Source organism: Strix aluco, chromosome 7, assembly GCF_031877795.1.
Source record: "Strix aluco isolate bStrAlu1 chromosome 7, bStrAlu1.hap1, whole genome shotgun sequence".
NCBI lineage: Eukaryota > Metazoa > Chordata > Aves > Strigiformes > Strigidae > Strix > Strix aluco.
In genome coordinates this window covers 31913869-31937402 of record NC_133937.1, presented here as the reverse complement: position 1 = coordinate 31937402, position 23534 = coordinate 31913869, and the positions used below count along the sequence as shown (strand labels likewise).

At 44.2% G+C, this 23534-nt stretch overlaps 2 protein-coding genes across 2 annotated transcripts in view; one reads left to right on the top strand and one right to left on the bottom strand.

The window, feature by feature from the left end:
- The window catches only part of NRAP (nebulin related anchoring protein), a 53163-nt gene extending 50398 nt beyond the window's left edge, over positions 1-2765 (top strand). Inside the window, exons 40-42 of the mRNA XM_074831310.1 lie at positions 348-659; positions 905-1057; positions 2338-2765. Of these exons, the coding sequence (XP_074687411.1) occupies positions 348-659; positions 905-1057; positions 2338-2436 (564 nt within the window). The 3' untranslated portion in view covers positions 2437-2765. The remainder of the gene's footprint in view (positions 1-347; positions 660-904; positions 1058-2337) is intronic.
- HABP2 (hyaluronan binding protein 2) lies at positions 2224-21679 on the bottom strand. The gene is made up of 15 exons (XM_074831648.1): positions 21652-21679; positions 20398-20534; positions 17456-17492; positions 12332-12460; positions 11133-11243; positions 10555-10671; positions 10070-10189; positions 8921-9092; positions 8394-8488; positions 8025-8271; positions 6993-7135; positions 6510-6644; positions 4854-4999; positions 3761-3961; positions 2224-2397 (listed from the first exon to the last, which is right to left on the bottom strand). The coding sequence occupies exons 1-14, from the start codon at positions 21677-21679 to the stop codon at positions 3785-3787; spliced, it is 1794 nt and encodes a 597-aa protein (XP_074687749.1). The 3' UTR covers positions 2224-2397; positions 3761-3784.
- Between the last annotated feature and the right edge of the window lie 1855 nt (positions 21680-23534).

Genomic DNA, 23534 nt, shown 5'->3' with positions numbered 1-23534 from the left:
ACAGAAGACCACAGTTGCCAAGGAAGCTGGAGATGAAGGAGCTTCATTGCTTGAGCTGTGTATTGGGTGCGCCCAAGGGTGCAACAATAAAAGGACCTCTTACTGCTTTTGAGAGATGAGTATTTTGGTCTCCCTAAGTCTTTCTACTCCTTTAAAAATTAACACAAAGGGCATTCTTCTAAAGTGTCTTGTTAGATTAGGAGATGTAGTTTGCTATCAAACAAACCCTTGGTCTTTGTGCACTACAGGAAGCATGATTGATGGCTAGGGGAGGGTAAGTTATTTCATAACAGAATTTGAAGGTAATCTGAATGTGAAAATGAGATTTTCCTCTGTACTTCCTGCAGTACAAATACAGAGAAGCCTTCCTGAGAGACAGAGGCCAGCAGATTGGATTCCTCAGTGCAAATGATGATCCCAAAATCAGGCATGTCCTCAGAGTGGGGAAACTCCAGAGTGAGAACCAATACAGGAGTGGATATGCCCAAAACAGGGCACAGTTCCAGAGTCACCTCAACCAGCCAGGATTTCTCCATGCTAAGAGAAGCCAGCAGCTTGCAAGCAGTGTTAACTACAGGCAGCCTTTGCATCAATACACTTGTGATCCTGAGCAGCTAAACGTGAAGCATGCAAAGCAGGCCTACAAGCTGCAGAGCGATGTGAGTATAGCTGAGCTACACTGTCCCTCCAAGTGCTAGGAACTGTGTGTGGCAATGTGCTACACAGACCTTACCTATCAACAAAATCACATTCTTGAAAGAACTACAGTCTGTTTGCTGAAAATTAATAATTTGTTTATTATCGACTGTGTTGCTTTTGTATGCTCTTTCGTGAATACCCAGGGCATGTGGTTTGTTAGAGCCAAACAGAATAATACACATTGGTGTATGTTTCATTCTCTCAGGTAAAATACAGGTCTGACTTGAACTGGCTCAGGGGCATTGGCTGGACTCCCCCAGGTTCTCACAAAGTTGAAATGGCAAGAAGAGCTGCTGAGTTGGCGTACATTCGGGAAATGGGATTGCAGGGTGCTTCTGCTCAGCGTGGACCTCGAGTTGTAAGTAGAGTAAAGCATTCTTCTCACAAATCCCAACAGCTCTGCTCTCTAGAAGGCAGACAGGCACACATCCTGTTTAATGCTTTTGAATGCTCCCTGAAGTCTACAGTTCTCCCCATTATTTGAGCAGAATATATATACTTCCCTCACGAAGCTTTGTGGCTTTGTGTAGACCTTAATTTGAAGGAACCTCTCAAGAGAATTCAACACTGTCATGGCTGAGGAATTCCTGCAGGGACTAGGAAGTGCCACTGGATAGGATTTGCTTATACTATGGGATGTATTTTCCTTAACTTGTGGATGTTGTCAGATCTCCAGGTGTCCTGGTACCTCCACAGAAAGCAGAAGTAGAGGTGGAAGGGACTCCCTGTACAACTCCCCTTCTCTTTTCCTAATTTCAGCAAGACACCATGTGTTGTGTAATTATGTGTTGCCATGTCATCTCCACTGGCAAGTGTATTGACAGGCTCAGTGTTGACTCTGAACAGCATAATGTGTGTTTTGGGAGGCTCCCTAATACTGTGGGAGGCTTTTTGCAAAGGGGGAATGCTCCAGCCTCCTCCATCTCTGTCCAGCTCAAGATTCAAGAAATTACAAGCTGGGATCTTCCAGGTTTTCCTTCTCCCTGCCTCCACAGGGATGACTCCCAGTCTGCAGTGTCCCAGCACAAGAGAGGAGAAGTCCATACAGGGACCTTGTAGCCCCTACAGTTAGGAAGCATTAAGTTACAATGCTAGAGAAGCTCTGCACTTTAAATACTTGTTTCATTTAAGTTTTAACTTTGGCAACAAATCAAACAATAATCCAGCCCAAGAGAAACAGGACATACCCATGATTTACATTCCCATCTGAAAAGTTACTCAGGAAATAAATTATAACTATGGGTTGGTGAGTAATTCAGGCAGTGGGGACTGCAGGCAACATCTTCTTAAGCCCGACATATAATGATCTGATGGTCCCAGGGAAATCTACAGGTGTGCAATCCACCTGGAACTCAGGTGTTTGCTGGTTTGCTCTTTATTTAGGGCTCAAATTAGAAATTAGGACTTGAGAACATTCAGTCCTTTCATATGCATGGTATCTAACTTATGTGAACAGATCCATTTTTTGCACTTTTCCACTGTAGAGATTTGCTCAGTGCAGAGCAGTGATTTAGATTTTTCTCATTTGGTTGCCAGCTGTTGTAATTTTTAATATGCAAATATTTTTATAGAATAATAGTTAAAACCTTCTCCTGTCCACTGGCTGTCCTCACAATTTACTTGGGTTTGATTTTACAGGACCAATCGGAGACAGAAGGATCTCAGCAGGTCACGGTCAACCCTGATGCTTCAGAAATTCTGCAAGTCAAGAGAAGAAAAATGCTGTATCAGAAGTAAACAGAAACGTGACATAACACAAATAGATTTTCATATTTTCCTGCAAATCCTGTAGCTTTTCCTGTTTTCTGGGAAGCACAATAGATGGCATCTAAGAACTTTTGATTTTGAAAAGCAACTTAAACATTGCAATTTAAAACTGATCATTTTATTTTTGTGTGGATACTTTGTGATTTATCGCTGTATGTATTACAGAATTTGATATTTATTTAAAGCTGTAAATGAAATTAATACTAGGTGACTGGCAGGCTCAGCTTTGTACTACAGGTGAATGAACCAGACTGGTAGAATATAAAATAATTTGTAATGAATAAATCAGATGAATCTCATTCTATGCTTGTAATCTTTGGAGGTTTTTATGTTCCTGGATTATTTGCACCATTGACCTAAGAGAATACAAAAGCGTCATTCAGGTGGCTTAACAGATGAACAAGACAAAGGCCAGTGGAAGCAAAGTTATCATTGACTAACCAAGGGTACACCTTTTAGCAGACAGAGTATTTGTTCTTGATTAACAGGATGTATTCAGGTCACAATTAGCTCTTCAGTCTTTTTCAAATCTTCCAAAGCAAAAAATCAGAATTAGTTTGTTAAAATTTATCACAATAGGGATAGCTATTGATAGATTAGGTAGCTGCTTAGAAAAGGTTGTAAACCATGGAATTCACATGAAAACATTACTGTTTTGAGGAATTGACTTCACAAACATGTCTATACTTTATATCCTGATTTAATACCAATCCCCTGTTTTTCAAATTTCTGTGCAGAATCATTGGGCAAAAATTAACACATTTTGACTTGCAAAACTTATGAAAAACCAAGAATTATCCAATAGCTTTAGACCCATATTTTTCAGTGAGATTTAATACCCCCTAGATCTCACTGGTATTGAAGTTAAACACACATACACCATTGTAGATCTGAAGTGTAATAAGTAATTATCCTCTAATCAGAAATAAAGTGGATAATTCTAATATTGAAAGGTTTTTTTTCTTTTTCATTCTGGAATGCGTCACTGATGGAATTTGTGGTTATTTGCCCTACAGAAGTTCTTTTAAAAATAATTTTCCTGCCTGATCCCCCCTCCTTAGATAACTCCAATGGCCACAGTCTTGCAAACATAGGCACGTGATGATTTTTATGTATGTGAAAGACAATACTGGCTTTAGGAGTCCACATCAATATCTTTGACATGTCAGGCTCTGATGAGTGCAGAAGAAACACACCTTAGACAGGGGCATGAGGGGAAGAGGGAAATGGTGGCAGCAGCTGAGCCTGCAGAATTTGGGGAAATGATAAAAATAAGTAAATATCTCAAGCTTACCATTTGTCATTCCAAAGATGTCTTCTAATGAAGTGACCTTGACTCAGACTGAATTTTGTATTTAATCCAACTGAGAAATGTTGTCACCTGGGTATAAACTCCTGGCTTTGTTTTTAACCCGCACTTCTTACCCCAGCTCACAAGGCCATATACATAGTAGGAGCCATTTTCTACACAAGTTAGTGGGCCTCCAGAGTCTCCCTGATGAGAAAAAGAACACATGTTCCAAACATGAAGCAAAACATTAACCAAAATAAGAATGCTTCTCTCCCATCATAAGACTTTGAAGCTGTAATGATGTTTGTTTCCTATCGGATCATCAGATGCTGCTCAGTCCCTGAGTAGGCTTGCAATTCTGGAACCAGGTCAAATGATACCAGATGTTTGAATCTAAGTTTTTGTTTGTTCAAGTCTGTGATGTATATCTGACAAGGTCACATGAAATTTCTCAGGCATAAAAGCACCAGGCATTCAGAGTCTGAGCTCAGAAAGATAAAGATGTGATTTTTGGCTTAAATAAAAATACTTGATCTCTCCCACACCCCTCAAAATAACTTTATTCTGAGCTGGTTGGTCTCATTTTTTGTTTTATTGATGATTTCTATTGGAAAGTATGCTTGCAGTGGTAGTTTGCACCTTAGGAAGCAGTGTTCAAACTCTTCCCTATCTTACAACGGTATAAATATGAACTTGCTTCACACTTGCACTAGCTGTAATGAAAAGAAATATCAATCCTGACTTTCCCTGCTTAGCTCTGATATAGTGAAAATCAGATTAGAAGTGGTGCTCATAGTAGAGGCCATAATAAAATCGAGAGAAAAAAGGCAAGTTTTCAGGCTATTGTGACAAACTGCCTCAGAAGCCAAACTTTCCAGGCAAGTCTCTAGCTTCCATAGATCTGCCTGTGGCTGACAGTGACAACATTAGCTCTAGGGATATACGTCTCAAACTGTACTGAAGAAATACGATGGCTGTTGAAATACACTGATGGGAGAAACAGATACATATGTAGCACCCTGCCAAAGCTATTACTCTGCACAGCCTGACTATTTACACAAAAAATTAGTGTTCAAATACAGAAAAAGCAACAGACCTGACAAGAATCAGCTACGGGTCTCTGAAGATTTCCTGCACAAAACATGCTTTCATCCAGTATGTGATCATATGCTCTGGGTGCATTGCATTTCCTCTGCGAAATCAGCTTGACATTGGCATCTAACAGCTGACGGGATCCTTCATCTATGGGATGTGCACCAAAAAAAATGGAGTCACCTTCCTCCCAATCCTGTTACATGTTGTCTTTGTTCAAAATATGAGCTTTCTTGCTGTTTGGATGGGAAGGGGGAAGAGCAAGGGGGATGCATGTGCTAGCCTGGGAAGAAAAGAAGTGTCTGCCTGAAATTATAAAGGTTAGAGTTGGAGCCTGGAAGCTTCACTCAGGACACCAAGTTGTTGCCTGAATAAAAGCAAAGTCAAGTACTCAGGATTTGGCTCCGATCAGCTCTACCCCTCTAATCCTGCTTTTCAAAGGTGCTGGTTGTATGCAGCTCCCACGGGTCCCCATGGGACTTCGAGCTGCTCAGCACTTCTCAGACTGGTGCCATTACATGTTTTAACACGCAAGCTAATGAAACAGATGAAAACTGAAAATCATACAATATTTAAGGGCAATGATTAATTATAGTGAATCTAAAGACATAACTTGACATCTAAAGGCAATAGCCAGAGTTTCAAAGCACTACATCTGTAGATAATTAAAGGTGGTTTATAAGTTTGGTTCTGCTTGAGTTTCAGGAAATATTCCATTTCTGCAGTGATTTCCTGAAATGCTAATAATAGCTCTGCTCAAAGAAGGAGTCATCTAGTTTGAACACGTACAGGGTACTTGATATTCTTTGTTGGGAAAAAAAAAATAAAATACCCTGTACCCTTTTTAAGAGAGACTTTTTATTTGGAACTTTTAAAAAATGTCCATTAAATTCTGTTGGTGCATTCTGATCAAATGAACACGCTTGTCTCTTGTGGACTTCAATGAGAGTTACATCAGAAGGGAGAATTTGGTCCTATGTATCGTATCAGGCTGTATCAGTCACAAAGCACTAGGACACCTACTGCAGCCTCAGTGACACATTTTCCTTCTGCTGCTTTACAGCAACACATCAATCAGAACATGAGAAAATGCATTTTTCAGAAAATTGCCATTATCTTTTTTTAAGCATAGTAATTTCTCCCCTTAGGATTTACCGCGGGCAAGAAAGGTTTTGGATAGAGCTGGTTGAACTTGAAAAGGTTTGGTTTTTTTTTTTTTTATTATTTTTCAACGCATCTGAAGATCCAGATGCTTCTGAAAAGCTTTATCTGACCCAATGGGCTGGAAAACCATGTAAAAGTTCCTGTCTTTCTTGGTCCTGTCTTGAAACACACAAACTATACAATAGCCTCTCTCTTGATACCTTCTTGCCTCTATTGCTGGCTTCAGATGAAACCATGACATGATGTGTCAGGTGCAAGCAAAAAAAATGCGTCAGGGATTTTTTCAGAACTCTGAAAGGTTTGGTTGGTCTAGCAGTTGGAAATTTCTGCTAATGAGTAATTTCCATGGCAGGGTTTAGCTGTGCTTAGTTTTGAATTCCATCTCTTGGTTTCACTAAGCGCCTAGGTCCACATTTGGGTCTGGCAAATGCTACTAAAAGTACCAGCCCACCTTGCCATGAAAGTACCTATGAGAATCCAGCTAACCCACAAATACCTGTCTCTGTCACGCCCCATCCAGAAATGAAGCAGTCAGTCCCAACAGGAAAGAAGAAGTCAGGCAGACACACTGTTTTCACATACTTTGTTTCCACTGCACAGCGACCATCAACTGGCTTCAGTTTAAGTAGTGCTGGAGAGAAGGTAACAACAACGAGAAGTATATGTAACTAATTTTAATCCGTAACCATCACTACCAGTCTGTGACACAACCCAGTGTACAGCTGCATATACCTGACATGCTATTTTCACCACATGACAGACCTGTCCCTGTTGTTTTGCTCCTCCAACACAGTGACTTCTGCCCGGCCATCACAATTTACATCCCAAAGATTCAAATGGGTCTAAATCACAATTTGGCCTAATTATTTCCAGAATACAGTCTCAATGGGAATTTTACACTGACTTTAGTTGGAGAGAGGTGCTTCAAATAGCTGAGGTTGGAGGTGAACCATATGAATATTCAGTAAAAGGGATTTACCAATATCATTGTATGGGACATCATTCTTCTCTCTGTATTTGTAATGTACTATGATCTTCTCCACATCAAATATTTGCTCTTGGTGCTCTTTCTTCTCTAGGTCTTGCTTTCCAAGGGCTACTTGGAGATTTTCTGCTGGTTGTCTGAAAAAAAAAAAAGTAAATTACATGCAGACATTGTCTATTAGTGGTGGTGAAAACCTGCACCTTCAGTATCTGGAAGTCAAAATATTGCTTCTTGTTGCAGAGCATGGCCAGAAGATTTCCTAAGATTGTTAGGAGGGAGAAGGGATTAGTCAGGGAAGTGGTGGTGTTGGACAATACATGAGCTCTCAGCTTGTTGCAATCATGAAATAAAGTGGTTTAAATCTGCATGAACATGGTTTTCTTTGCATTTTAGGGCAGAGTAGCAGTGTGCACAGAGTCCATTACTGTGTCTATGATGATGAATGACAACTCATGGAGCCATGGGAGTACAATTGCTTGCCATTGTCTGGGCATACTTAAAATCATCTGTGCTGGAATGACCTCCAGAGTGTGATTTACCAGTTTCCAAGGATGGTGGTTTCCATTCTATTCAACAAAAATGTTGAAGGAAATGTCATATTCTAAGCTAGCTGTCACATAAAAAATTGAAAGCAAAATACATATTTTGGCTGTTCTGGAGATCTTAATTATGATGCAATATGTGATGTTGCTTATGGTACCCCAATATCTCCACAAATTTTCATGGAGTCCTTCTTTTATACATTGCAAAACCTTGTTACTTTCCTCCTTTTTTCCTCTCACACAACTATTTTAGCTCGTTTTAGGTGAGTGAGGCCTAAGTTTAATTTGTTATTCCAGCAAACACAGTTTTCAAGTATATATATATATTTTCATGTATGTGTTCATTTTTTCGCATATAGGTTTTCCTTTCAATTTGATTCACAGCAATCATTTGGATTGCAAATATTTTGGATTCAAAACTGTCTTTAATAAGCATCCTAATTTTTATATGTTTATCTACCGTAGGCATAGGACATGCACCTACCCAATGCAGTGTGCAGCTGTAAGAACCCAGCATGCTTTAATTAGCACTCCACCACAGAAATGTCCACTCCTTTTTGAAGTCTTTGTCTGCAGAGATGCCATCCAGGGATGTTTGCCAGCTGTAGTCTTAGCTCCACCATAGATCCTCTTGAGTGTACTTTGAATTTCTGGTTGTCCACATGTTTTGAATATTTCATTTGATCCAGGTGGATCTGTTGGGCTGTCTGTTGGCCATGGACTCTCTCCAGCTGCATTGGAAGAGACAGCAGATGTATAACGCAGAGATAATATCAGACTGGAGGAGTTAAGTAACAGGGAGTCACTTGCTGCTCTGGACCGCCCACGTGTTGCCAAACTTCTAATTCTTTACCTGTTCCTGAGCAGGGTGAAACATCACAGAAATCCCATTCCACTTTGTGATTTTTTACAATGTAGCACCAGGGTTTTTCATCCTCATCAGGATTCCTGAAAGGAACAGTTGAGAGCATCAGCCAGTGGGAATGGGGAAATCTCCACAAAGCCAGTGAAGGTGCTGAGGATTCTTAGGGGAGCAGCTTCATGCTCCCATATGACAGCCAAACTTCCAAAGATACTCTAAGATTTGACAAAGATGCCTGAGATAAGAGAGTGGGGCTTCTGCCATTTTACTATCCCCATACCTATTTTAACCCTAAGAAAAATGAGGGACTGATTCAGCAAAATGTGGGCTGCTTCTGGAAGCCTCACAGCAGTACAGTGGCTTAGGGAATGTACCTTTAACACCCTAGTATTTTATAGGCAGGCAGTGTCTAGAAAGATGTGAGTTCCTATCACCATCAGTTTGCCAAATTCATGAGCAGTTTGTCCTCAGTGCTCTCTTTGATACAGACCTCTACAGTTGCTTCTTCAAAATATTACCTGCAGAAGTTATGTTCACCGATGCCGTAAGAGTCAGCATCCTCCATAAAGGCATTAATAGGATAGTCCAAGAGAATGTGGGAATTCCAGTGCAGGCAGGTTTTGCCATTTTCTGCTTGGTTCACTCTTCCTCTGTACTTAGAGGAGGCCTTTTCATAACAATCATCCAGTCCTGTAGGAAGACAATGCCTATATGAAGATGTCTTTTGTGTTGATCCTTGCCCAATATGGTTCCTCTTCCTTCCCTTCCTTGCCCTACATTCATTTTATGGAGGATCAGAAAGGCCTACTGGGTCATGTAATTATATCCCTTCTCCTATATAGGCCAGAAATAAGAGTAATGTCCCAACATCTGTCCAGCTTGAAGCTTGATTGACTTCAAATGCCTGAAACCTCTTTGCATGGTAAAGACCTAGCAGCTAAGAGGTGTCTTAATGCCAAAGCAGAATCTGTCCGTCAGTGGCCTGGGCAAGAAGTGGTACCAGCAGCATTAGACAGAAGTGGGCGCAGAGCTGCTATCATGCTAGGGCAATGGATGTGCCAAAAGGAAGGTTGTGGTGTTGTGAACCTAACCTGTAGCTGAGGTGGAGGAAAAGTCACCTGCAATGTGGAGCATGTGGTGGGACATGGAGTCTTTCTCTTTAAAAGAGATAGAAACAAATCTTTCTCCTTGGAAGTGTGTGGTGCCCATGGTGGTGCTACAGAGGCGGAAGGCTTTCCACGCAGGCTGGCATAACCCCACGCCCTTGGCCACCCATCCATGTATCAGTGGCTGTCCCCTCATCCCGGGGAGTCACAGGCAACTGGCCATGAATCTTCACTATATCAGCTTTTGAGTGTTTAAGGAAAGACCGACATTCCTTCCCCATGGAACACGCTAACCTCTGGGAAACGTGTGCTCTCTCATTATATACTGGTGGGACCTCGCTGAAGCGCACACAGAAAACATCCATATGGGAACTGTTTTGAGTCCCTTTGCCAAGGGTGGCTGCAGAAGTCAGCCTCTTCCTCCCCAAGGAGGCCAGTGCCCCGCGTGTAGTCAGGCGCTTGGTGCGGTGACAACATCAGTTAGTCTGGCTGCAGGGTGAAGCCAGCCCTTGGCTGTCTGGAGACTTTGCCCCTACCCTCTCCCCCGGAGCTGTGACATACCGATCTCACAGAATCTCCCTCTGAAACGTTCAGGGCACTTGCAGGTGAATTTTGATCTGATTCTGTGTCTTATGCAGATACCTCCATTTTTGCAAGGGTTTGGCCTGCACGGTGCAGATGCTGTCAATGTGGGAAAAAGAACAGCCTTGTCACTCTGCTGAACACTATACAGCCACTCGCATGCCTGATGGAAACTGGGGAGAACTCCCACTTAATCTGTTGGCCTTGAGTTCTTATGAACTCTTGAAAAATGCTTATCTCTAAGGATTCTAGCAGTGAATGAACCACCACCCTGTAAATCAACGTGACTCATCACTAACAAGCTCCATGGATGGGAGCTGTAGCAGACTCAGGCTGGATGACCAGGGCAGGATCGCCCTCTGCATTGGGCTGCATGTGATTTCCCACCACTGACCACCTATGGTGAGACGACCTTGCTGTGCTGTCCCCACCACAATCCACTCAGTGCCCTGCTGAGTGCTCACCTCGTTGGCAGTCAGGTATCTTGTAGGGATGACTGCAGCTGCACTGAAAATATGGGGGGGTTAATGTAATCAGGCAGTCTCCTCTGTGGCACCTCTTCTCCAGACACGTGTCCTTCACTGTGGAAACAGAGATACAAAGTACTTCATCAGCATTTGTGTGTACACAAGAGCTGTGCCCTCGCAGGGATCATGGGAAGACATGCTTTCTCCTGATGCTTCAAGGAGGCTTTCATTTGGCTGGTGTGGACTTGGGATTTCCCTTCTTGTTCACTGTATCTATCTGTGGCAAAAAAATCTTCAGGTCCAATGAGCATCTCCTCACTGACCACCTGGCATGGGATAGAGGAGCACTCTCTGCACACCTGAGGTCTGTTTTACTGGATACTGTTTTAGACAGACCTTGGTCTGGATGAGGAGCTAAGTGTGAGACCTATGAACATGACTGTGGTGGGCTACCAAAACACTCAGCCCGGCAAACAGTAGTTTTGTAAAGCCCTGTGTTTGCTTCCGTTGACAGAGCTGTAACAGTAACATTATTTGCCAAAATAAGGAGTGTAAGCCAGAAAAAGAATGATTACCCTTCTCACACGTAGTCCCAGCATACGGCTCGGGGCAGAGACAGCTGAAGTTTCTTCCTCTGTTTTCACACCTACCATTGTTCTTGCAGGGGCTGGAGGAGCATGGGTCTGCTGGGGTAAGGATGAAGATCTTTTAGTTTTACTTTCAGCTTCTCCATCTCTATCACCTGCTGCTGCTTCTCGCATTTTCTGACTGCAGAAGGCTGCCTTCCTGGGCGCAGCATCTCGTATAACACATACTGAGCTTATGCGTCAGCCACAGGAGCAGCTATGAATTGCTGCAGAGCTTATTGCAAGATGTAACGGCTTTGGGTCTGGAGCTCCTCAGCAACCTGTGCCACGTCTACGATGGAGCTGTAATGGGGCAAGTCCCTTCCTTTCCTCAGGGACAGATTTAACTCTATGTCAATGTCAGAAGCAGATGCCTTAAGACCAGAGCTTCAAGCACTTGGTGTGGAGGGTTCTGGATTTCATATTGCCCTGGTCACAATGGGACAATAAATCTCCCCCGGAAAAGCCATCCACCACCATTATATCCCTGGGTGGCTATTGCTCCAATGGAACAGGCACCTGCTGAGAGTCACTTGCTTGCTGCTCCTTACACCACACCCAACCTCTCCACTCCACTCCAGGCTGCCAGGAGCAATTGGTACTGGGGACAACCACATACCAGCTCTGCTTTCTTTGTACCAGGGGATAACCCAGGGGATGTTACAGGCAACTTCCCTGTCTCTCCTTTTGTGTTCCCTGAGCAATCTCAAGGATCCTTTCCTGCTCTCCTGAAGTTTGGCAAAACAGAAAAAGAAAAGAAAAGAAAACACTCTGCAACTGAGAAAAAAATTTAAAAAAAGGAAACCTGCTCTACATTTGGTTCCCAGCATAAATACAGAACATATATCCCATGAAAACAGCAATTACATCTTACAGTGTCTATAGACAAATAAGCCTGTGCTTTTTTGTAGTAGCAATCAGAAATGTTCTGCATGATCAGAATCCATCCTGTGAAACCCGGAGATAAAACACAGACTCCTTACAAGAGAAATACAAAGGAGAACACTGCAAACAATCCTCCTAACTCATCCCTTTGATGCAGGCATTTCGAGAGCAGGCTGGCAGCCGAGGCCTGCCACGCTCACGCTGCAAGCGCAGGGCTGGGATTTTACTCTTTCCTCGTCTCCCTGCCCACCCCTCAGAGGTACCTTTTTTGGTATCGCTGTAGCCAAAAAATGCCTCAAACCAGTCAGGGTCCTCCACAGACTGCTGCTGGAGGGAGGGGTCCTGCTCTGGCTGCATGTACTCATCGTAGTACTCGTATTCGTCAGCCTCATCTGCAGGGAGGGTTGAGAAGAGGATGGAAGAACAGAGGAATTAAAACTGCTTGAAGGAGAGAAAGTGTGAAAGAAGTTATTCCCTGGGATGGACAGTCCTTTTCTCCTTCAGCTCATTTGGGATGTCAGTGGGTCCAGAGCTCGCATCATCTCGAGGACCAGAGGTGCTGTTCAGCTCTTCCTTGGCATGGGCAGAGCTCACCCCGTGCCCAGCACAGCCACCAGTACAGACCACCAGCCCCAGCCCTGCCCGTGCTGCCGCTCTGGGAGGGCGCTGGAGCCCTGTCCTGTGGTGGCAGCTGAGACATGAGCCCCCCGCGCGGCACCACAGCCAGGGGAGGTGCTGATGGCTGTTTCCAGCACAGTGAGAAAAAGAGGTTTAGATTCCTGCAAGGAGAAGGGGTTTTCATGGCCCAGCTGCTTTGATCACCAGCATCACCGCTGCTGCAGCACGAGGCAAGACCTTCACCAGCACGCGGGTGCCTGCTGCGTGTGGAGACACAGAAACACATTTTGAGGGCAATCAGAGGGGATCGAGGGCCCAAGGCACCTGCACACCTATGTGGTTTCTCATCCACAAAACCCCTTTTGAGGAGTGAGGGCCTGGCGCAGCAGACACATACAGAAAAGCCCATCCTTGCCTCAGCCGAGCCTGCAGCCTCCCAGCAGTGTCCTCCTGGGGAGCCTGGCACCGGTGGGGCCCGCAGCTCTGCCACTCCTCGTTTGGGGGAGTTGGTCGATTAGAGTGGGCTGGCAGCTCCTTGCACAGGTACGGCTGCTGCCGGTGGAAGCCACTCCGGTGTTTCAAAGACAAACTATGGTAATGAGCAAAGCTAAGCTACGTACAGAGACATTTTAAAAAGCTCTCCCCTAGGGCCGGACCGATGGCCCCATGGATAATGCTCTGCCTTGAACGGATTATCAACTGCATTATCTTAGTTTTCTCTCCTCATTCATTCACTTGCAGCCTTCATCTTTATTCTTTCTTTGCTTCTGAAAAAAAAAGAAATTCCACTTTTGTACAATGGGTGTTTTATATTTCATATTAAAATAGAACCGTCTTTTTTCTTCTTTTTTTTTTTTCCTACATGCCAACTCTCGTTTCTCACCAAAAAAAAAAAAAAAAGAGGAAAGTTTCACCTCATTTACTGCTATGTCAAGTCAAGACTCCTTTTCCTCAGCTCATTATTTCCACAGGAGCTGAGTCTCGACAGTGTGCAAGTGTTGCAGAAGTGTATGCCTTGCTGAGGAACAGAAGGATCTCGCTGGAAGATAAGGACATTGTCTATAGTGAACAAAATTAAATTTAATGTGGTGTAGTTAAGAAAGAGAAACAAAAAGATGGTTTTGCCTGAAATGCAGCCTGCAAGCTCACTTTATCAGAGGGGAGATTTTGCAAGAGGACTTGAATTTGAGGGAATTGTCTGAAGGACTCTGATTTTGTTTTCCCGGTTTATTTTCAAAATCTTAGTGGGTAATGTTGACTTTTATTCCACAGATGCTTTAAGAAGTTTTCTGAGGGATGGGGTAGCCCTTTGTACAGAAAAGATACAGCTGTTAAAAGTTACGAAGGATGAACAGGGGAGTTATGACTTCCAAAAGCAGACTGCAAACACACCCGGCGTGCTTTACAGAGGTTGGTAAGGACTCTTTTGAGTCAACCGAGGAAAAACAAGTGCTCTGAATGAGCACAAATAGCTAAGCCATTGTAGAAACATCTACCATGATTTCTAAACTAACTGCTCAGTGTAAGTATGGTGTTAAGAAATGATGGTACTGTCACTTCTTTTTATTACATTGGCATCATTTCTGAGCAATGAATTAATCGTTTAATACTGACACCTATGAAATTACTTGTTGACCCATTATGGACTATTTTAAGTGCATTTCTGTGATAAAACCAACATGCAGTTCACGTTTTGCAGGATGTCTGCTTCTGGTGGCTCTGCGAGGCGGAGGATCACAAACCCCTGTTTGCACTGATGGGGCAGAAGACCCCGAGGCAGTTTTGGGACAGGCTAATGCACACCTGAGGCCAGGTTGACACCCAGCAGCCCTCGAGGAAGGCAGTTTTGGGTGGCCAGGGCTGAGGTCAAGTGGGCAGCACTGAGCAACGCCCTCATGGGCTGGCAATTAACATTAAATGAAACTTTATGACCAAGCCATGAAGTTAAGGGAGCATGTGGAAAGGGCTCAAAAAACATCAGCAAAACTTTTTGGGTGCCCTGGCCCACTGTGTGAATAGTGGGAGTCAGGGAGCTGAACTGCCTGGCTGGGAGACCAGCCAAGGTGACGTGAAAGTGAGATCTGAGAAATCACCAGCGTCCCTGCTTTCTCCATCACCATCTCTCTATGAAACTGTGAAACAGAAATAACTTTTACAGGTCATGTGAGTGATGCTTCCTATCTCCCAGCTACGCTGTGTCCTTCCCAGCTGCATGAAGCAGTGAAGAGCGAAGAACAGAAACCCCTGACTTGGGTACATGACATCAAGCTAAAAGATGTCTTCTTATTTATCATTGCTTCGACACTAAAAAATATTTGGCTTTCACATTTCTTATTTAAGAAGTGCTCCCATTCCATTTTTTTAATTATTCATAACAAGCCATAGGTTTAGTAAAGCAAAAAAACCACCTTTTTTTTTTTTTATCAGAGCACATAATTAACACACAAATTCCGATACACTGGTTGATTTAAACATATTACTAAATTAGAGTGTTCATTCTTTGCAAGTGCTGGAAAACCTTAACATGCTTAAAAAAAGTAGTGATCTGACATTTGTCACTGAAATGTGACTATTACATGAAATTAAATTAGGCATCCTGCATGCAAATTTTCAAAGAATAACTTTCCTCTGTGTAGTACAAAAAAATCCCCCCATAATTGATAGGCAGAGATTGACTTTTAAAGCTTCAAATCAGCTTTGAGGTCTGGGTGATCTTTTAAACTGCTCAAGCTTTCATCTGCAGTTTTTCACATTGCCAAGAGCTGTCAATCAAGCGATGGATTTCTGATCAATATCCCCTTGTTCATTAGCTTACACAGGCTCTCTGTTACGAAGAGAACAGATATCCCAATGCCGGCAGTCACACTGTTTTCAAAACCTTCGCTGGATCAAGTCATGACTAATGTTCCGAACGGGAAAGTGATGCATTAGGATGCCATCGAGTGACCTGAATTGCGAGGTAACTTTGTTGGACTGCGGTTGTCAAGATGAGTGATGTGCAAAGTTAAAGCCTATTGCCAACACACATCAAGAGCGCCAGAAAGTACCCAGCATTTATTCAAGCTCTCTGAACCTCTGGGGATTGACTGAAATCTGGCCTAATTTAAGCAGGATGAGTTTTCCTGCCACCTTTCTAAATAGTTTTTGTCTCCAGCTCTGAGAATAATGTAGTGTTATTTTTATGAGGTTGAAATCCTGACTGTATTTTAAATAATGAGATGTCCCTCATTTACTTCTGCAGAGCCGAGACCTCACGGTATTTCCTCCCTTCCATGCAGGCTGTGGCTAGGAGTATCTGCGACTTCAGAAAGAAATAGCGAAAAGAGCAAGACCAGCTAACAACAAAGCCAGCAAGTCTTTCAAATAGTTTTGTGGCTGTTACATAAAAGCAGTTTTTCAGCACCTTTTCCTCAGAGGGACAGGCACTGGGCAAAGACGGATGACAACGGCTGAAGGAGTGGGGACTCACAGGAGGATGGGGAGTGGGAGGCTGCAGGGACAGTGGAGGGACAGAGGTAAGGACCATAAAGCATAAGGTAGGGAATGAATTAAGAAATTGTGAAGGGGATACTTTGCCATCAAAAGGCAAATCAACCAGTTTGCACAAGGCTTGTGCGTAAATCCCAAAGCCAAGTGCACAACTCTGGGCCAAATACTTGCAGAAGCCAAATACTGAGCTCAGACACACAAATGATTTGGAATTTTGTTTTCTGCATGTATCTTGTTAGAAGAGCGACATTGATTTGGGGAAAGAAGCAGTGCTGTATGAGCTACAAGGCTGCTGGACTTGCAAGTTTGACCTAGAATGCAAGTGAATAATGGGTACATAGTACAAGCCACACTCCTTTTTGCAGGAAAATGAGCAAAATTAACGCAATGCTTTATTAGTTATAAATTATAAACTCAGATATAAGAGCCACTGGAATCAAGAAAAGGATGAGCAGGGCTTACCCACAAAAATACTAAACTTATCAATAAAACTATAGGCTTCTGTGTGGATCAAGTAGGCTGTGAAAGGATGTACATGTCTTCACACAATCTACACATCCTCACACAACATTCGTCACAGCCTTTCACTTATCAACATCTTAATGCTACATAGCCTTTAATGATTTTTTTACTTGCATGAGCTTGTAAACACTTTTTGAACCTTCTTGCACTTTGGGCAAAATCTTGTGGAAATAAGTTCCACAGTTAGTTGTATGCTGCAAGGGAAAGGTAGCCTTCATTTATTCGACCTTCAATTTTCATGCACAGTTAGACTCTTTGCTTATCCTTCTGTGAGTTTTGCAGCCCAGCACCATGACCTCTGCTCCGGCCCATGACCCACTGTGTCACCCATGGGTCCCCAAAGCTGTGTTGAGCACGTGAAGCCACAGAGTGGCAGAAAAGTCCTGGTTTGGAACAGAGCTGTGAGTTGCAGGTGTGGTCTAGGAGTACTCCATGATCAGCTGCAAATTGGTACTGCTGCTGCACCTTTGTTTTGGGCTCCAGTGTGCCAGACTCGCTCCTGGCTGGGACCTGATACAGCGTTGTCTCCTGCACCAACATAGGGCACATGTGGAAGTCTGAAAGTGCTCACCATATTACTTCTCTGAAGTCAAACAGACTTCCTACTTGGTCACAGGCCTTATTTTAAGCTCAGCAAAGCTGTGCATGAAGTTAATAAAATTCAGCACTGGGCTCTAGTGAAGGCTCTTGATGGACCAGGTCACCAGACTCTCAGTTTTGTATGTAGAAATTAAAATGAAGAAATGGAAACCACTTACCATGCAGCAGGTCAGCCAGGAAGAAGAAATGGGAAGCCTGCATGAAATAAAAAAGGGCAGAGAGTCAGTTTCTGGAAAAACAAAAGCCAGCATGAAGCTTGGTTTACAGAACAGTTTCTGATTGCCCCCAGTTCTGGACATTCAGATAAGCTCGTTACCCAATTCGGAGCTAGCTGGGCTGTATTTTAAGAGTTCTTTCTAAAAGATTAACAAAATGTTTTAAAATGTCCACTGATCCTAACAACCCCCATGGGGGCTCTGGCTTTTCTGAGCATCCAGCCCAAGCCACTGGGCTGGTGTGCTTTGGGAAAAACCTGTCCTGAATGAGTTAAATTGCCTCTTTGCTTATTAAATGACCACACACTGACTATTTGTCTAACTTCTCTGAGATACCAACAGAGGCCACGCGCCAGGAGGCTGGGATGTGCTCCGGCTGGGCAGAGCAGAGGTCAGGTGGCACAGCACGGCCCAGGAGTGGGTGCAGCCGAGGGATCTGGTCCTCCAAGCTGGAAGGCTGTCAACAACCTTTGGATGGAGAAGGACATTTCTGGCATTTCCCGTGAGGAAATGCCATGTGTCCGATCTCCGATGTGGGGCTCCAGCCTTTCCTGTTTGGCTTGCGATCAAGGGCAAGCGACAAAAGGGAACAGAAGAAAGAAAACAGCTCTCAGCCTTTGAAGAGCGTGAGTGAGGTTTGTCTGAAAGGAGACGCACTGACTCCACACCGGGATGCATCGCCCACATGACAATTTCAGCTCGCTTTCCCTCTTGCTCTAAATCCCAGCTGCGGACAGGATTACCTGCCCATGATGAGAATACACGTGCTAACAGCAGGTGTAAAGAAGGAGATTTGGAGCTGCTATTCTTCACCTCTCACATTATTTGTCAAAAGAAAACATATTTCCAAACAGTTTAAAACATGTAATAAAGACAGCATACATACACACACTCACACAAGATTATTATGTGCACCTACACATTGCCACAGATAAAATTAACTGTAAATATACGCCCTGTTTAGTTGTGCATTTTATATAGAAACGGTATAGAGAAGAAAGACATTCTCAGCTAACACTGGTTATGACTAAGAACGAATGAATCAGAAGCAATGGATAAGAAACAGGACAAAAAATGCTCAGAATTCACATTTGTGAATATTATCTGGAATATATAAATGAGTTTTTGCTTCAGGCACGTTTGCGTCCCTCTTGTGTTTGAGCCAGGGAGAACAGACACTCCAGCTCTCCCTTTCCCACTGACTTTAATGAGAGCGATGTCCCCTGAACGCTCAGCGGAGCCCCTTTCCAGGTGCACTTAAGTGAGCCACACACATACATAACTAAATCCTTTGCAGCTGGAAGGACACACACACTCACACAATTGCCCCTCCTGAATGAGTGCAGAGATGGCAGTAAATGAGAAGGCTGTAAAAGCTCTGCCCTTGGTGTATATGTTTCTTGAGTGCAGGTACAGGGTTCGTCAGATCCTTTGCCAGACCCAGTGGAGACTGTATAAAGAAAAGGTCTAATTGTTTCATTACAATTAGTGGTAGTGTTCATCCATAAACACAGACACAAACAAACCCTGCAAGTGTACTCCTTTCTTTTGGAGGAATAGACGAAACAAAGAACAAGGAAGCAGCAACGGGAGCAGGATAAAGCAAGAAACATTTCCTGTCCCTCCCCAGCTCTCTGCAGTGCCCTGTTGTGCTGTTTGCCTGGTGGGGTTGGAAAGGGCTTGGGGGCAGAAGGGTCTGACTTCAGTGAGGTTGCCCCTTCACTCAGGGCAACCCTTGGCACCACATGGGAATGCCAGAGGGTGTCAGCCCAGACTGAGCGAAGTGCAGGACGTGACTGCACCATGCTCTTCTCTGCCTCAGTTTCCCCCAGCTGTAGAGCAGAGATGATAGTCTCACAACGCCCAAGTGGATGGCTCACACACCAAGAAAAGAAGAAAGATGAGAGACCTAGGGCTTTGCTACACTACTTTCTTTTCCAGGTTACCCACCTACCCCTCCTGTCCAAGCGCTCCTCTATGGACAGAGCTGACTGCAAAAGGGCAGATACTCTAAACTCCCTCTTGCAATAAACTGGTGCCCTAGAATATGTGCAGGTTTCCAGTAACATCCTTCAGAGCAGGTGGAGGCTTGTACTCTAGGATGGTTGTGTCCCAAATTTTGATTCTTGCTTTTGGATGAAAGCCTCTCTCTGCTGCCACAGTACAAATGTTATTGGGAACAAAAGCTCCATGAGTACCCGATGTGAAGAGTCCAAGAGTTAAAGCCAATCTCTACCATAAGGTTCCCGTGTCCTGTTTTCTCCTGGAGCTTTTCTCCCTCATGTGCCTGTCACAAGCTGCAGCAGCAGGGGACGAAACCCCAGGCAGGGCTGACCTCTTGGTATGGAGACTTTTCTCCTCCCTTCTGAGGTCCACTGGACCACTCAACCAGACCACACTGGTTTTGAAGCCTTTTCACCCCCGCTAGCCAGCACAAGGCCAAATTTTAGCCTTTTGGCTCCCTGCATGAATCTTTCCATGGTGGTGTACTCGCCTCCTTCCCCCCTGCCCGCTTGAGCTCGCCCTTTCCTCCATGCCGTGAGGGGATGCGGGATGCAGGATGCAGGATGAGGGATGTGGGGTACAGGACGTGGGATGCAGAAGGAGGATGTTAGGAGGGGGGGCACAGGTTGGGGGCTGCAGGGTAGGGGCTGCAGGAGGTCGTGCAGGCAGGGGCAGTGAAGGCAGGGCCTCCCGCCTGCCGTGCCGTATTTCCTCATGGCCAGCAGAGGAGGATCTTGTCCTTCCGACGAGGTGCAATACTGAGCCCAACCAGGAGCAGGATTCAAACAAAAGGAGGAGGGAGGCGAGACGGGGGGAGAAGAAATTAGGCTGTGGGGCTGGTTTCACCAAACAGACTCCTTGCTGCAGCTCGACACCGATACTTTGTGCGCTCTCTCAAGAGGGAATAAAATCGCTGGATCCTGTTCGTAGCAGGTCCGCAGAGACAGGGGACGAAGCTGGAAGAATTTGCGGAGAGTAATTTTAAATTTTATTACTTTAGGCTCATAAAAAAGAAACCCTGAAAAAAAGAAGTGGGAGAAACATTTCATACGGTTACCAGTGCATTGCTGATTGTGGAACCAATTAAATTTATAGGGCTCCTAGAAAAAATGGTGGAAAAATGGCTGAAATTCAAAATATCCTAATTTCACCTCACCTTTGTTGTCATCATCATCATAACGATTAGCACTTCACCAAAGCTTCATTCCTCCAAAGAACCATCAAAACTTTACTAATTAGGCTTTGTACCAAGGTTAAACGCTGCAGATGCATGATACTCTCCATTTTTCCATTTCAACTCCTCAAGAAAGAGAGATTAATGAAATGTAATAGATTTCAAACAGTAATGCCAGAACCATGAGCTTTCTTGGTCTCGGGACAAAATCTTATGTCTCTTTCTCAGACAAAAATGTCCAGTTAATCTCTGGTGATTCTTTCTGAATAAAGCCAGGAAGATTCGACCCCAAATTCAAGGGAAATTATTTACAGCTGCCAAGGGCATTCTGCAGTTGAACTGTTGCTGTGTCTTGGATACATTTGCTATCCTGTATTACAATCAAAATGAATAATTAAAACACAAAAGCAGGTGGAGAAAGAGGCAGCACAAAGGCGACAACCCAGGGTTAGGCTGTGAATTTACATGTGTGCAAACCAGAAGTAATTCCAGAGAAAGTGTAGCTGCTCAAACTGGTGTGACAGATTAGCAAGAGGGATGAAAATTATCTCTGCACATACACACACTTTGCAACAAAGCACAACAGGAGTTCAAACATTAAACTGCATTGGTAGGAATTGGCCTATTTACTTAATTGCACTAAGTTGTGCAAATTGTCCTGCAACTTGCTGTGAAGTGGCCTCTACTGCAGAAAAACAAATATTACCCCTTTCATTTGTTCTGTGCAGTCACAGCTTTGCAGCAGAGAAGGAGGTGGGATGGGTATGAACCGGAGAACGAGGATGGATATTTGATCAACTTCCATCCACGACTGACATAAGGCATGAAGGAGCCATGAGGGCAGACACAACTACTGCCTTTTCGTAGTGAACCCCTTGATCCCGCTGACAGCTCTCAGTGGGAACCTTTGTCTGGGCTTCTCGCCAAAGGAGGAGGGAATCGACAGTTCTGATGCTCTTACAATCGGCCAGATTTTTGCCTGCAACCATCTTGGGTAGTGACAGTCTTTGAACTTCAAGGGAAAGTGGCTTTTCCAGCAATGACATTGTATTTCTCAGCCAAGGCCATGGTTGCAGTATAATGAAAGCAGGGCATATTATCATCTGGAGCACACATGCAACACATGTTGTATTTTTAGCCTGGGAAACCATTCTCTGAAAGGATTCCACCAAAACCTCTGAGTTCTTCACCTCTCTGCTACCAAGACATCTCCTGCCTCCACACTGAACTGCAACATGTGCCTCGGAGTAAATGACATGTTCCTTATGAGTGGTCCCAGGGTACCCAGAGAAGTTTATATTTAAAGTCTTTATTTTGCTGATTATTTAGTTGTGAGCCTTTCCCATGGTAGCACCTGATACAAAAACCACAGGGATCCAGCAAAAAAAGCAAGAGCCTTCGGAGGTGCTGCTGAAACCAGCTTGGATCTCTGCACAGGAGTTACCTGCTCCTGTTTTCCAAAAGATCAAAGTTTCCAAGTTAATCTTTGCACCGTCAGAGATAGCCTGGTAGCAGCTGGCTGTTTTTAAAGTTGTTCACTGGTGGATGAGGTGTGCTTGTGCTCCTGGGCGGAAAATGGGGTCAGTCTTGCTTGCCATAGGAAGGGAAAGGTACAAAATCTGTTTCACAGGGGCTGCAAGAGCCAGCCTTGTTACTCTAACACAAGTGCGCTGTGCTATCAAAGGTTTTTGCAGCCAGTGCCAGGAATGCAGGTTATACTGTTAGACTTAAAGCTTATGCGAAGTCATTAAGTCCCTTTAGTTACACGGGATATCAACCTGCATGCTTCAGGGCATAAAATGATTGCCTTCGGGGGTCAGCGAGGAACGCTTCCCTCTCCGAGAGAGCGCAGTGCACAATTAGCTGGGGGCACTCCCACGGCTTTGTTGCTTTCCTGCTGCATCAGGCAACTTTAGGCAAGCACTGCAGAAGGGCATTGCACCTGGTGGGCCACAGATCGAGACAGGCTTGACAGCATTCCCTTCTCTTTGCAGTGATCAGTTTGCGACAGTGGAGCATAAAGCCTTCGCGTGAGTGGTGCAGCACTGGATAGAGGGTGAGGGGAGTAGAAGTGGGACTTTACTACAGGAATAGATCCGTTGGTGGGTAGAAAAATATGTCAGACGGCATTGAGTTTGGGACACCCTAAAATGTTGGTCTCCAAGCACCTGAGGCAAGGAAAGACCTGTACTGCTGGTAACAGGTTTCTGTCTGCTGTGGGCCAGCTAGGAGATAGGCACCAATGATAAGTTTTCTTTGCAATTGTTTGATCTTAATGTGATACTTTAATCCTTCCCTTTCTGCTACTAAGTGCACTTGGTTGTTGGACTGGGTATGGCTAGTGAATTCAAAACACTCTTCATCACAACTAAGAGGACATTGGTTTTCTGAAGTTCTGAAATATGCAGTGAAGAGCCACCTCTGCTGCTCTGCCCCCTGCATGTCTTCCTCTCTGCTGCCAGGGGTGTTGAGTTTGCAGGGAACTCTGACATGAGGGAAAACTTGGATCTGAACATCTGTTGATTTAAAAATCGCTTTTTCTTTTTTCCTGTGAGCATGTGCTGAAGCACTTTAGAACGTTGTTAAATGGGATCTGCAACCTGGGGTATGAGCAGCTCCGTCACCGGAGTATTGTGGGATCCAACTCGGTCTTGTCCTGTTGCAGATTTCTCTAGCCCAACTCAGCACAACTTTTAAGCATACTGTTTAAATCTATGTGTATTTCAGAAAAGTTGCATCAACACAAGTCTGAGTAAGGGAGGATACGCAGCTGAATTGCACAGCCTGCTGCAGCAGAGCTCTTTGGATTTCTCTTTGCCTCAGTAAGGAATACTTAACAACACA